Source organism: Ovis aries, chromosome 9 (genome assembly GCF_016772045.2).
Source record: "Ovis aries strain OAR_USU_Benz2616 breed Rambouillet chromosome 9, ARS-UI_Ramb_v3.0, whole genome shotgun sequence".
Taxonomy (NCBI): domain Eukaryota; kingdom Metazoa; phylum Chordata; class Mammalia; order Artiodactyla; family Bovidae; genus Ovis; species Ovis aries.
The window spans coordinates 1,621,231-1,635,080 of NC_056062.1; the positions used below are offsets into that span (position 1 = coordinate 1,621,231).

Consider the following 13,850-nt stretch of genomic DNA (forward strand, 5'->3'; position numbering starts at 1 on the left):
GCAATGGCACCCCACTCCAGTACTCTTGCCTGGAAAATCCCATGGATGGAGGAGCCTGGTAGGCTTTGGTCCATGGGGTCGCTAAGAGTTGGACACGACTGAGCGACTTTACTTTCGCTTTTCACTTTCACGCTTTGGAGAAGGAAATGGCAACCCACTCCAGTGTTCTTGCCTGGAGAATCCCAGGGATGGGGAAGTCTGGTGAGCTATCTATGGAGCTGCACAGAGTCGGACACGACTGAAGCAACTTAGCAGCAGCAACAGCAGTAAGGTAAGAGACAGATTAAGAATTCAAACCCAGATCTGTACCAATCCATATCTCTGTTCTCAGTTAATTCCAGAGATGTGTTTTTCATAAATCTGAGAAGGATTTTTATCCCTCTTAAAATGTAGGTGGTGTGTATGAGAGATTCTCACACATCCTGAACAGTGGCACAGAGACTAGGCAGAGATCTAACCTACTAAAAACAGAAGCTAAAACCAGGTAAGGTTTTAAAAACAGCAACAATTTTACAGTTACCTTTTTATTTACTTAAAACTAAGAGGAGAACAGCAAAAAACAGACTATAGAAACCCACACATTACCAATGTAGCAGAAGACCAGCTACTGTAGAACTGTGTGAAGCAGGATTTTCTATTAGCTAGTAACACAAACATCCTGTGTTAGCCACAGCTTCTTGACTTCAGCTCTTCCCAGATCACATATAAGACAATAGTGAAGAAAACTGTAGCTTTTTCACACTAAGATCAGTAATGGAGAGTTCTGTCCAATGTCTTAAGAAGTTAAAAAATATGTTAAATTTAAGTTTTCCAAGATCCAGGACAATGAGGTTGTTAAGTGAACAGAACACGACTTTCTGCGTTTATTATGTCTAACCAACTACTTACCTTAGAAACTTTCATCCAACACACACAAAAATAATTGATAGTTTATTTTCTTAAGTTATCACTTAATGTTCAGCACATCTGGCACATTGTAGGCACTCCATAGATATGTTCAAATACATATGTGGGTAAAGGAACAATCTAACAAGTGAATGAAAAGTTGATGAGGTAGATGATGCTGTGAAATGATTCTGACTATGTCACAGGCTTCAAGGAAAGCCACACACTTTAAAGACAGAAGCAGAGCAGGGAGCTGGCTCTAATGGTCAGCAACATGCACTGCAAATACATACAGAAAGTTGTCCTGGTAGTACTTGTGGGGCATCTTTGAGAGCTCCAGGGCTTGTGGGAGAAATTACAGAAATGGAAGGCCTTTCCATCTTCTGAGACTCAAAGGAGCTAGAACCTAAAATGAGGGGGGAAATTAAGTACTTTTTAACAACATAATTATAACCTATATGTGAAGAATACATATTTTTCATGAAATGTTAAGTGCATATGCTATTGGTATACAATCAGAATTCAGTGCCACCCATAAGAGCAGAAACCACTTTCAGTGGGGAGGTCGTAGAAAGTTATTCTCATGTGTTCTTGGATTGTCTATTTTAAGGGAATTTAAAGTGATATAAACACATATTGGATTTGTTTGCTTCACTCTGTTATAGCATTGGCTTTCTAAGTTTCTAGAGGGTATTGTCCAATGTAGGTTCTTGTACAGCCTTACCCATAGTTAAAGGCTTCATGCTTTCATGATTAGAAAGACGGTACCCATTATGTTAATTATCTTAGGATTATCTATGATGAACTGCCCTCACTGAAATTAAAATGAATGCACCAATCATATAATTTATGAGCTGCATCTAAGCTGAGGTAGTATCCATCACTCTTTTAAAATAAGATTTCCACCTCTTTCGGTTGTGATCTTACAGATCTGTTTCCTGACTGTCTGAGGATGCTGTCTAGTGATTCACCTGTGGAGGAGGGACGGTGGCTTCCCACACAGCACTGCAGCGAGGGTCTTCTCCCCCCTTTCAAATGAAAGTCCACTTTTCCTGGGTCACTGATAAAGTGTCCACAACCAGCAGGATGAGCGTCTGCGGAATGCTATATCCCCAGCAAGTATAACCTTGAACCCATAGCCATCAAAACTTAGCTTTACTGAGAAAACAGTACGTATGAACCTTTTCCCAAGAGTACATCATCCACACTCTTTTCCATATGCAAATTATCCATATGGTTAAATTAAATCACACAGTGTCATTTTGCACCTTCCAAAGACTTTTAAATATAAGATACAGTGCTATAAAATTCTTTGTTGACTGTGTCTCCTTGATGAAGTATTCTTAGGATAATTTTCTTCTTAGTTCTCAGACATTGTTGCTTCTAACAGTACCTTTCTAATATTACACACACACACACACACAACAGCAACACTGTAAATTATCCAGTTGGTCCAATTTCTCTCTTCATATTAGAAAACTCAAAACCAACCGTGGGTTCATGTCTAGCAGGAATGTGGAACATGATGCTATACATTTGATTAACTCACCTGATCCCTACTTCCTTTCATCCCACCCATAAATTTCCTTCTTATAACTATCACTTGTTTCTCCTAAAATCACTGTTCCAATAAGCTAGGTTACATAATAACACTTGGTGATAAAGCCCTAGTATTATCAACTTAACACCAATACATTGCAAAGTAATTATTTAAGTCACTTCCACACTGTCCTTGAAAACTTCATTACCCACATTATCATCTTTCATCTGGAGTCCCTTTCATGTCCATGTAGATAACTTGGAGAAGGAAATGGCAACCCACTCCAGTGTTCTTGCCTGGAGAATCCCAGGGACAGGGGAGCCTAGTGGACTGGCGTCTCTGGGGTCACACAGTCGGACACGACTAAAGCGACTTAGCAGCAGCAGCAGCAGCAGCAGGTAACTCAACCCTCTAGCCTCAACCCCTTTATTTGCACTGAAATCTCCCTCTGCCCCACCCATCACTTTCACAGTCATATTCCACACTGTTACATTGAATTAAAATTATTTGCTTCTGTGCCTGTTTCCTTCACTAGACTGCTCATGCCATGAAGTCAGTTTCCAATGAAACCGAATAAACCAGCATCAAAACACATGTTTATGTAAGGCAAATAGAATTGTTGTGTTTAGTCGCTAAGTCATGTTCAACTCTTTGTGACCCCATTAACTGTAGCCTGCCAGTCTCTTCTGCCCATGGGATTTCCCAGGCAAGAATATTAGAGAGGGTTGCCATTTCCTCTTCCCTGCCTGCTAAGCAGGAGACTTGGTTCAGATCTCTGGGTCTGGAAGATCCCCCAGAGAAGGGCATGGCAATCCACTCTAGTGTTCTGTGAAATACAGAGAAAACTGAGAAATCTCCTGGACAGAAGAGCCTAGAGGACTATAATCCATAGGGTCGCAAAAGAGTCAGGCATAACTTAGAAACTAAACACCAACAAATAGACAAATAGAACTGCTACTGTTTTATTACTTTTGCTCTGTGCATCCTAAATGCTAAGATGCAGAAGGCTACTGCCAAGAAAGACTTTTGAACTTTTTTTTTAAAGAGTAAAAAAAACTTAATCTTTTATTAAATTTAACTATTAAATTTAAATAGCCACATATATCTACTACAACTTTTGAACTTTTGATAGACATATTCACATCCCCTGGTGGTTCACATGGTAAAGTGTCTGCCTACAATGCAGGAGACCAGGGTTCAATCCCTGGGTCGGGAAGATCCCCTGAGAAGGCAATGGCACCCCACTCCAGTACTCTTGACTGGAAAATCCCATGAATGGAGGAGCCTGGTGGGCTACAGTCCATGGGGTCGCAAAGAGTCGGACATGACTGAGCAACTTCACTTTCACTTCACATCCCCCCATACACAAAGAATAGAAAGAGGAATAAAAAGCAGATCTTCTTTGGATTTCCCATGGTTGACAACTCATTTATATCAAGTAACTGAAAAAGATCTCAAATTTTATACTCACTGGACTCCAGTGGTGGATGGGAACTCTCAGGAATCCTTGGAATGTCACTAAAAAAAACAGGGCATGGTGAAAATCCCATTAGCTAAACCACCCTGCCTGAGGCAATCATAACCACACTTTATCTCAGTGGTGTCAAAAATCCTTTTGGTGTGGAAATGGACAAGAGTTACCATTAAGGCAATTTCTAATGTGCATGAATGTCAAACACCACACACACACACACACACACACACACACACACACACACACACACACACAAACTTCAGTAAAAACAAGTTTTTATATATTTAATAGCAAAACACTTTAACATGACAACAATCAGAATAATATTGTGGCTCAAATCACCACAATATTTTTACCACCAAAACAGCAGGTTTTGGAAATAAAAAATGTTAAAGGCAATATTTTATTTCAATTCTAGAAAATCAAAATGACACATATTTTATAAATCACTAATATGCTTTACAAACACATCTGAAAGAGTTTACTGAATGAAAGGAATGGAAACATCTCCTGAGAATAAAATAATACGGTGAATATCATGGGCAAAGTTAATAAACCAAAAAAAGATGGATTGCTTTGGAAATTAAAAATGGTTCAAGCTAGCAACAAAAAAGCCAAAATATATTATATATGTGAATATATAATTCATATACACATATATAACCCTATACAGAGATTCATATCTCTATGCTGAAGTTAGCTAAATATATGGCCATTTACTAGATGATCAGAAAGTGACTTGTGAGAACACCCACTCCTGACACACTCACAAATTATTCTGAATAAATATTTAACATGACCTCAGCTTCGTCCATTATCCACTGTGGCCTTAGAACCCTGGACCAGCTTGGTTTGGGAATTATATTGTATTAAACTATTTAACTTCTGTTTTCCAAGATATTTTCGTATCAATGTAAGGCCATTAATAATATACAAGTATTAACAGGACAAATTAAAGTGGACTGGAGTTAGCTAGTCTCAATAAAATTATCAGAATATTATCTAAGAATTTCTAACCACTTACTTTGTGAACTAACTTCACTTTGATCTTTCTTTGCACTTTTGGAGGAAATTGAAACAAAAATAGTTTTCTGTTTGGTGATTTATCTTCCTGAGTTTCATTTTCACATTTTTGGGCAAAGTAATTCCAACCACCGACAATTTTTACTTCTTACAAATGACAATGAATCTTGTGTATTTTATGTGTGCTCAGCTGCTCAGTCATGTCTGACTCTTTGCAACCCCATGGACTGTAGCCTACCAGGCTCCTCTTGTCCATGGAATTTTTCAGGCAAGAATGCTGGTGCTAAGTCGCTTCAGTTGAGTCTGACTCTTTACAACACTATGGACTGACTGTAGCCCAAGCCCACTAGGCTCCTCTGTCCATGGGATTCTCCAGGCAAAGAAACTGGAATAGGTTGCCATTTCCTCCTCTAGAGGATCTTCCAGGGGAGAATACTGGAGTGGGTTGTCATTTCCCAATACCAGGGATCTTCCCAACCCAGAGATCGAACCCATGTCTCTTGTGTTTCCTGCATTGGCAGACAGGTTCCTTGCTACTGCGCCACGTGGGAAGCCAAATTTTATTATATAATCATATACAATTAATAATGGGTCTGAAATATATATTTTATGTGATAATGAGGCTAATTATTCTATACCTAAGACACAAGAAACCAACTATTTATCTTTTTCTACCTTCTTCGTAATTTAAAGGCAAATTCAAAGACAAAAAATCAATTGTTAAAAATCTAGAAACAATATTTTTTTAGATAATATAACTTCTTTGAAAATTAGTCTCAGTTATGAAAGTGAAATTTGGAACTTCAAAACTAGATAGAAGCTTTGAATTTTATGTGTCTGTGAAAGAAGAACTGTGGAGGTTACAAAACATTCTTTAGAAGAGACAAAATTAAAATATATTTAATGTTTGTTAATTGCTTCAGTAATATTTTCAGGCAAAACATGTCTTCTTGACAACTATACAAGCCTTCTGAAATTGTTCTGCTCACAAATAAGGTGGTAAAATAGTCTGGATAAAAATCACAATCGTAAAGGTAAAGAACATTACATTAGGTGGGCTAGCAAAAATGGGTGGTACCTCAGGACGGCTGATGTCTATTAGACCATGGTGGTCAGTGTGTGTGTAAGTTACATTTGGGATGATTCTTGGAATCACTATAACTATCCCCTTAAACAATGAATACATATCTGCCTTCTGCTTTAATTGTAGAACTACCTGAAACATAATTACTAAATATATCTAGAATTATTCTTCCAAGATTCTAATAAATTCCCTATTAACTCAAAAGTTGATGTCAGATTTAAATTTTATTTAAATATAATCTTTGTATTCCCATATCCTTTGAGTTCCACAATCCATGATGGTTTAGGTCTGTTTATGCAAAGAATACTTTTAAAATTGTCTTTACACTAAAGATAATGAGAATGTTATTCCAGTCCACTTTAACTGTCTGTTAATTTTTATTTTTTAAATCACCGTGAATCAATGGTATTTTGGCTGATTACTTTTAAAACCACTATATATTTGAAAGTATCTGGCAATGTGCCCAGTGCTTTAAGTTTTGTTTTTGATCCTTTTGATTCATTCTCCAATTTACTTACCTCTTTTCCAGCCTCATGTTTACCTCAGCACTAGAACACGTCATGTAAAACTAGCATAAATTATATAGTGCTGTTATTCTTAACAAATCTGCATGGAAATGTACAACACTTCTGCAAATGCCTTCAATCTTTATTCTTAATAATCACCACTTAAAATTGAGTATAAGCTTGCCTTCACTTTAGAGTTTTCTATATGTATATTATTGTTTAGAATATATGATCATACAGTTTCAGTTCTTTGAGAATTAGGATAATTATATTTTCTTGCATGTTTTGCATTGATATGCATTCATGAGAACCACAAAAATTAAGGTTACTACTCTTCCATAAAAAGTCTTGAATTTATGGCTCTATAATATTTTAGAGACTAGAAAAAGGAATAATTTCAAAAAATATATTCAAACACTAAGCTAATTATGAAACAGTTCAAAATACCTTCCAAAAAATTATAGACAGGCAGAATGAATATTCTGGACTTGTGGGTTTCTTAGGAAAATATACCAATATGGGAACTCTATAAGCAGAGAGAAAATATCCCATTGACTCTAGATTATTAAATTATGCTGAAAATTGGAGTTTTAAAAATATCACACCAATTATCATGGCCAATTAAAATGCTTAAATATTTCATACTTCCTTGATTTTAAATAAAATTTGGAACTACCCATAATTAAAGATATAGAAAAAGTATTCCATTCTTAGTAGAATAACAAAAAGTCATGTAGATGTATGAAATGACTACTATTTTAAATATCACAAAAGGATGAGTTTATAAGTGACTCTTTAAGGAAATACTATAATAATTTAGGATTATAAAAATAAATAGTTCTACCATTAAAAGAAAATATTTTTACTTTATAGCCCACTTATGAAAAATACATACTTTTTGATATTACAATTGTTAAATAGTGGAGCTCCTAAAACGTAGTGAAGGAAATTCAGTCCAAGTTTAAAAAATTGAGATTTGAAAGATCTAAAATGTATGCCCATATCTGAAGAAAAAACTATCCATTGTAACATGTACTGCATGAAGGTATAAACTTCTTTGAGAAACCCTGCTGATAACATGTAATTTACTAAACTTAAGAAGCAAGTTTTTTTAGCCTTACCCAATAGGCCTTGAAACAATAATTTCAACTTGAGGTTCTGATTTTGATTCTAAAATAATGTTGTAAACTTCTTCATTTGTAGCTCCCGGCAGGGGTTTACCATTCCATTCTAGAACTTCATCCCCTTGAATTTAAAAAAAAGGGTATTTTTTTACCTTATATATTCTGTTTATTTTTCTTATCTTTTCTTGTTTTTTTTTTTAACAAAAAAATGCAAAACATATACAAATAGTTTAATCGTCTAGGCTCCGCTCTTGAAAGCAAATTGATTGCCATATAATGTCAGCTAAATGGTTCTTTCTAAACACTTTTTTTTGTTTTTTTCTTTCCCCCATAGAAGATTACTGGTCATTTGAAACAGTACAACACAAACTACCTTTATCTTTTGAGAAATATCAGAAATAATATAAAAATCATCTCATGCTATGGGATGGAATTAGCATAGCTCATTTGGCAACATCAAAAATAATAATTAGCAGCATGCCCTCCGTAATATAAATGTAGGCGCCTCTATACATGAGAGATTATTAAATGCTGCATAATCCTGCTTTACTTTTGGTAGAGATAGCAATTCACATTTGTTAGCATGAATTTTCCAACTGTAAGTCATGCTTCTTTGCCTTCTCCAGATGCACAGCAGAATAAAAATGCATGAAAGGATTTGAATTCATACCCAGAGGGTAACGCAGGGAGCTATGGCAAAATTACAAAGCAAGCGGATGTAAAATTGTTGCATGACAGTCAACCTACTTCCAGATGGTCATACACACACGTTCTATACATAATACATATCATGGTAATTAAGGTAAAGTTAGAAAATATTTTTAAATGAAAAAATATAATACATATTAAGTTGTTAAGTAACTGAAGATTCACAGTGGAGAGTAACATGGTATTAAAATAAAAGGACTAATCAATCGCCTGCTATATTAACCAGAGCTTTGGCCAAAGACCATTTGGAAAAAAAACACTTATTTTCATAAATATTTAGAGCAGTTTTAGTTCTCAAATGTCTCTGCAATGACCCTTGAATTGACAATAGAGGCTCAGCTGAAATATCCCAGCCGCAGGGATACTTTGAGGAGTCTCAGTTTTGTGTTTGTTTTTTGTATGCTTATTTTGCTGTTATCAGTTCCTGTAATACGTCAGTAGCAAATGAAATATGTCTGTAATAAATGGATCAATATCATCATTATACATTTAAAGCTAATGACAAATGTGGAACTTTTTAGTTTTTCGTTATGCCTTTTAAAAAAGTAGATTTTTGCTTTGCTAGGTTTATTTTAAAATAATTCTTCTCCTTACCCCCAAGTGTTTGCTTACTCAAAAGTAAAAAGGCAAATATTTGAAAAGCATATAATGCTGTTTAGGTATGATAAAAGAGTATGGTTAGTACAAATAGTTAAATAACTTCTGATCATTTGACCTAAGATGTTAACTTGCAGTTTTTCAAACAGGAATGAATACACATCACTCTATTAAAAAAAAAAGGTAATACAATTTTAAAATATATTAGGAGTCTTTTAAATTTACCGACCAAAAAAAAAAAAAAAAAAGAAGAAAGTTTACATCATGTGAATGTATGTGTGTGTCTGTATGCAAAACTATTTTCTAAAATAATAATTACCCTGATATTTTCTATTCTATTTTGTTCTATTTTTTTAAAATAATGAATGTAACCCATTAAATTAACTTTACTATCCAGTAATGTGCTGCAATCAACATGTTGCAAAAAACCTGCATTATAAAATTCTTCCTCTTATAGACAGCAATCTGACAGCACTACTTTTAATATAAAATTAATATATGTATTGATTTATTTACAAATCACGAAGTCCTAAATTATAAGGTGGTCTCCTTAAAACTATTTATGAAAGATAATGAGTAAACAAAGATGAAAAAGAGGCTTTCTTCTGTCTTTAAATTTGTTAGAGGAGAAATACAAAACTGAATCCCTTTAATAAAATGTTGTATGCAATGAGAGAAATCCATGTGAGGAACAGAAGGAGAGTCCGGCTGCACCAGGGAGGAGGGGACTAGTTACTGTTCAGGGGAAGTATCGGGAAACGCTTCACAATTAAGGCAACTTTAGAAGAGTTTTGAAGGATAGCAAGGACATCAACCGGCAGAGCCCAGGAACAGCAAAGCCACCGTGAGGAGGACAGGCACCTCCAGGTAAGGAAGGGGCGGGATTGTTAGCAGGAGGGCAGACTACAGAAGCTTCAACCCGAGCAGAAGGTGCCTGAGGGACGATGGAGGGACTAAACAAGGGCAGTGTCTGCGACCCCATCGTCCAGCAGCGGGCAAGGACTGACGGGAACAGCAGCAGGAAGAGCTACTGCAGATTAAGGCAAGACTGCAGACGCTGAACAAATGTCATGCTAAACACACAAACCAGTTTTACAGACTAACACTGTTTATATGTAAACAGAAGGAAAACAGTTCCTAAATAACCTTGTAAGTCAAACAGAATATACTGTCTAATTTTCAAGCACATCAATTGCTTCAAGTGAAAACTACATTTATATGTCTTACAGTTATTTAAGTAGAGCTTCTAACGTTTTAGTTTTAAGTTTCTCAGACTCTAGGCACATAAGAGGGGTAAATAAGTGACATTAATCACTAAGGGATATATATGCAAAGAAAACCTGACTTTCTTAAGTAACTGTCCATTAAAAAAACACAAAAATCAAAAAAAATGTCAAGTTTAGAATCTGATCTGCAAATTCAGATTTCTGTAGTCAAAGTTATCTTATGCTTGAGCAGACAACAAGTGATTCTTATCACGTTTCAACTCTTCAAGTCCCTCAACAAGCGGAATCGGTTTAATGACGCTCCTGATTGAGCTATGTTCTTATAGAATCATAATGGTCCCTGATGAGAAATAACAGAGGACAGTACACATCTTCAAAGCTGTGGATATAGCAGATGGAGGAAAACCTCTCATTTGGATATTCCCTCTATACAATACCTGGAGAACACGTCCCTAGCAAATAAAAAATCTGAATGATTTTGAACTGACACTCTCATAATCAGTTACAGCAAAAATGTCCTTAATAGAGTATTTTTCTAAAGGTTCCAATAATTATAACCTTAAGGTATAAAAACTGAAAAGAATAGTCCAGAAATGTTCTCTTTCCACATGCTATGGGTTATTAATCCTCACTTTGACAGGTCAGCTTACTCTGTTTTCTTTATGATTGTCTGGCAAATGGGTAAGCAAATACTCTCACCAAAAGATTTCTACTAAACTCTGAAGTACAGCAAACTGGAAAAAAATATGTTTATATGGCTTTTACTAAATGAAAAATAAAAGATTTATCAAAAATAAATTTTAAAGTATGTTGCTACTAAGTATGGCACATTTCAACATGTAAATGATGTTATTATATCATATTAAGTTTACCAAGTAACAAAATGTAAATTTCCAAATACCAAGAAGTAGCACATCTGCATGAATACAACAATATATGTCACATTAAAATTAACAAATAATACATGATCTCTATAAGAAATGTGATTGTGATTATATTTTACTAAAAACTCCAGTAATGAATAAGTGTTTTGGGACCATTTGGAAAAACTTTAGTAATTACTATGACTTATAAAATAAAGGACTAAACTCTGACATTATTTTTTTCACAGGCTTAACTGTTTCAGACTTTTGTAGCAACATTATGCAGCCATATAAAAAAATTAGTAATCCTTTGGCATTTTGCATCTATTTATTGTCACATAAAGGCAAAGATCTGACTCATTCTCTCCAAACTGCTATTCACGTATAGTTGTCTATTATGACAATCAATTAAATATTCATATCCGGAAAAATATCTGTATGCCTGCATGAAAACTGGTTGTTTACTTAACGGGCATACGTAACTTACCCAAAATTGAAAACCACCAACTCATGCATAGAGTACATATGACTTAGATATTAAAAGAGGAACTTTACCTGCTCTCAAGTGTCCAACCACATCTGCAAGGCTACCCTTCTTTACTTTGGTGATGAAGGCACCGAGGCGTCCTAAGTCAGTCATTTTTCCTCCAACAACCTGGATAATTATACATTTGTAAGTTCCCAAGACTCACGCTGAAACAAAAGTCTCTTAGTTTGGGGAATTATTCCTACATATTTTGTGATATGTTTAGAATTGAATGTAGGAACGAAAATGAAGTGAAATCTACTTTCGGTTAAGGGGGACTGCAGCATAGTAGCAACAAGAACTTACCCCACTGCATGTGAGATAATGTGTCCTAAGGAAGTTTATATACTGGTTCGTTGTACCAACCTCACACAAAAGGGTGTCTGGGACAATGTGCCCCTAAGAATACACGATGTCCCCTTCCACCATCAGACAACAGGTGTTTGACACTTTACTAATAATGGAGTCCATTTTTCTTTATCTAAATTCACTTGAATTTCTATAATCGAAAATGGTCCATTGTAACATGGGAACTTGATCCTTTTCACATATTTTTAGTCTAAGACAAAGACTGAGGATTTAAAATTTAAACCAAGAACAGACCACTTTGGGGAAGCAGTTCACCATGGTGCAGAGTAACAGCCTAAGTCTGTCACATCTCCTGAACACCTGAATGACCTTCTCATCTGATATACATAGAGGATCCAACCTGAGTCTCCAAGGCTGAGTTATATCACTGAATGGTTAACATGCTCACCTGGATTTTCCTCAATAACTAAAATTAAACATATCTGAAAGGTTCTCAGTTTAATTTCTCCCAATGCAGGGGCTCAATCCATATGATTAAAAATGGGAGGGGTATCATCAAAAGTTGAAGTTGATCAATAGGGACATGGCCAATAGTGGACGTGATCAGAATTGGTTCATAGCAAGAGAATTAATGATAATAATCAATAAAGTGACATTAGCTGAAAAAAAAGTTTTTAGTTGGAGTCATAGGCAATGGTTTTAAAGAGATCAAACTATTACCCAACTATACAACACAATTTCTTGGTAAATAATCATTTTAAAGGAACATTTATGAATGTTTATGAAAGCAAATAAAACCACGTGACACCATTCATACACATCACACACAATAAAACAAAATGTATATATATATATTTTTTCTTGCCAAACAAAATATTTGTAATTTTTAGTTTCTTTTTTAATCTGTTAGAAGTCAGTTAATATTCTTAAAGGTACATTTTACTCTTTGGGTATAAATTCTGTTGCACTTAGGAAATGATCTCTTCAGTGGTCTTTGAGGTTGCTTGTCAAAATATAATAAAATTATGAGGTTCATATTATCTAATGTTACTACTTGCTATTAAAACCACTTTAATGTAAAAACAGTCCTTAAACTTTATAGTCAGAGGAAAATTCTACTATTTTTCTACATTTTATTGCAGTTTTCTAACATATCTGTATTCCATTTTAACAAAATGAGTTTAAAATACTACCCAGATAAAGGTACTAAATACACCATAAGCCATCAATATATTAACAAGATATATTTACTAGAAGAACTTTTTTCTGAAGAGGAGAAGATGACCACTGTCAGAAACTTTGTTGAATGCAGTCACACTTTAATTCATCATTTAAGAAACATTATAAACCAGGATACTTACTTTCAGACCCAGTAATGCACCTGATTCTTTGGGCATGGTTGTTCTCTTATTAAGAATAACACGTCCAATTAATCGATCCCCTTCTTTAGAAGGCTGCCACGTTACAGGATGCTATTAAAACATGAACAAAGTTAAGAAGATAAACCAGCTATTCTCTTTCCTATATACACATAATTACTGGCTGTAGTATGATGCAATTTCCTCAGTTAAGGACACTCTGAGGGGATTCCTTATTCTCGTGGGCTCTATCCTTGGCTTATAACAATTTTCATTTACAGTTGTAGTTTTTTTGAAATAGGCACTTATTATACTACATCATTCTAAAAAGTCAGAAACTAAGTACCTCTCCAAAATACAGCTCTGAAATGAAATGAAATGAAATATTAAAATGTATCTTCTGATATCAGTCAAGTCGATTCTGTATTATGAGTTGTCAGTAATGTTAAGCAAATAATATCTCATTTACACATAGCCATTACTTAACACTTGCTTTCACTACTTTAAAATTTGTTTGAAGTATTCTTCAGTGCTAACTTATTTTTCTTCAAAACTGTACTGTCTTAAATGAAATCAGTATTTTCTTTCATAAGATATATAATGAAGCAGAATAAGGCTACTGTCCAT

General features: G+C 34.9%; 1 protein-coding gene across 43 annotated transcripts in view; it reads right to left on the minus strand.

Moving 5' to 3' along the window:
- The window catches only part of RIMS1 (regulating synaptic membrane exocytosis 1), a 599,063-nt gene that overhangs the window by 173,058 nt on the left and 412,155 nt on the right, over positions 1 to 13,850 (minus strand). For all 43 annotated transcript variants that reach the window (XM_060393556.1, XM_060393561.1, XM_060393554.1 and 40 more), the window contains 5 exons: positions 13,227 to 13,337; positions 11,586 to 11,685; positions 7,634 to 7,757; positions 3,897 to 3,943; positions 1,179 to 1,291 (listed from right to left, as the gene is read on the minus strand). In XM_060393556.1, the coding sequence (XP_060249539.1) occupies positions 1,179 to 1,291; positions 3,897 to 3,943; positions 7,634 to 7,757; positions 11,586 to 11,685; positions 13,227 to 13,337 (495 nt within the window). The remainder of the gene's footprint in view (positions 1 to 1,178; positions 1,292 to 3,896; positions 3,944 to 7,633; positions 7,758 to 11,585; positions 11,686 to 13,226; positions 13,338 to 13,850) is intronic.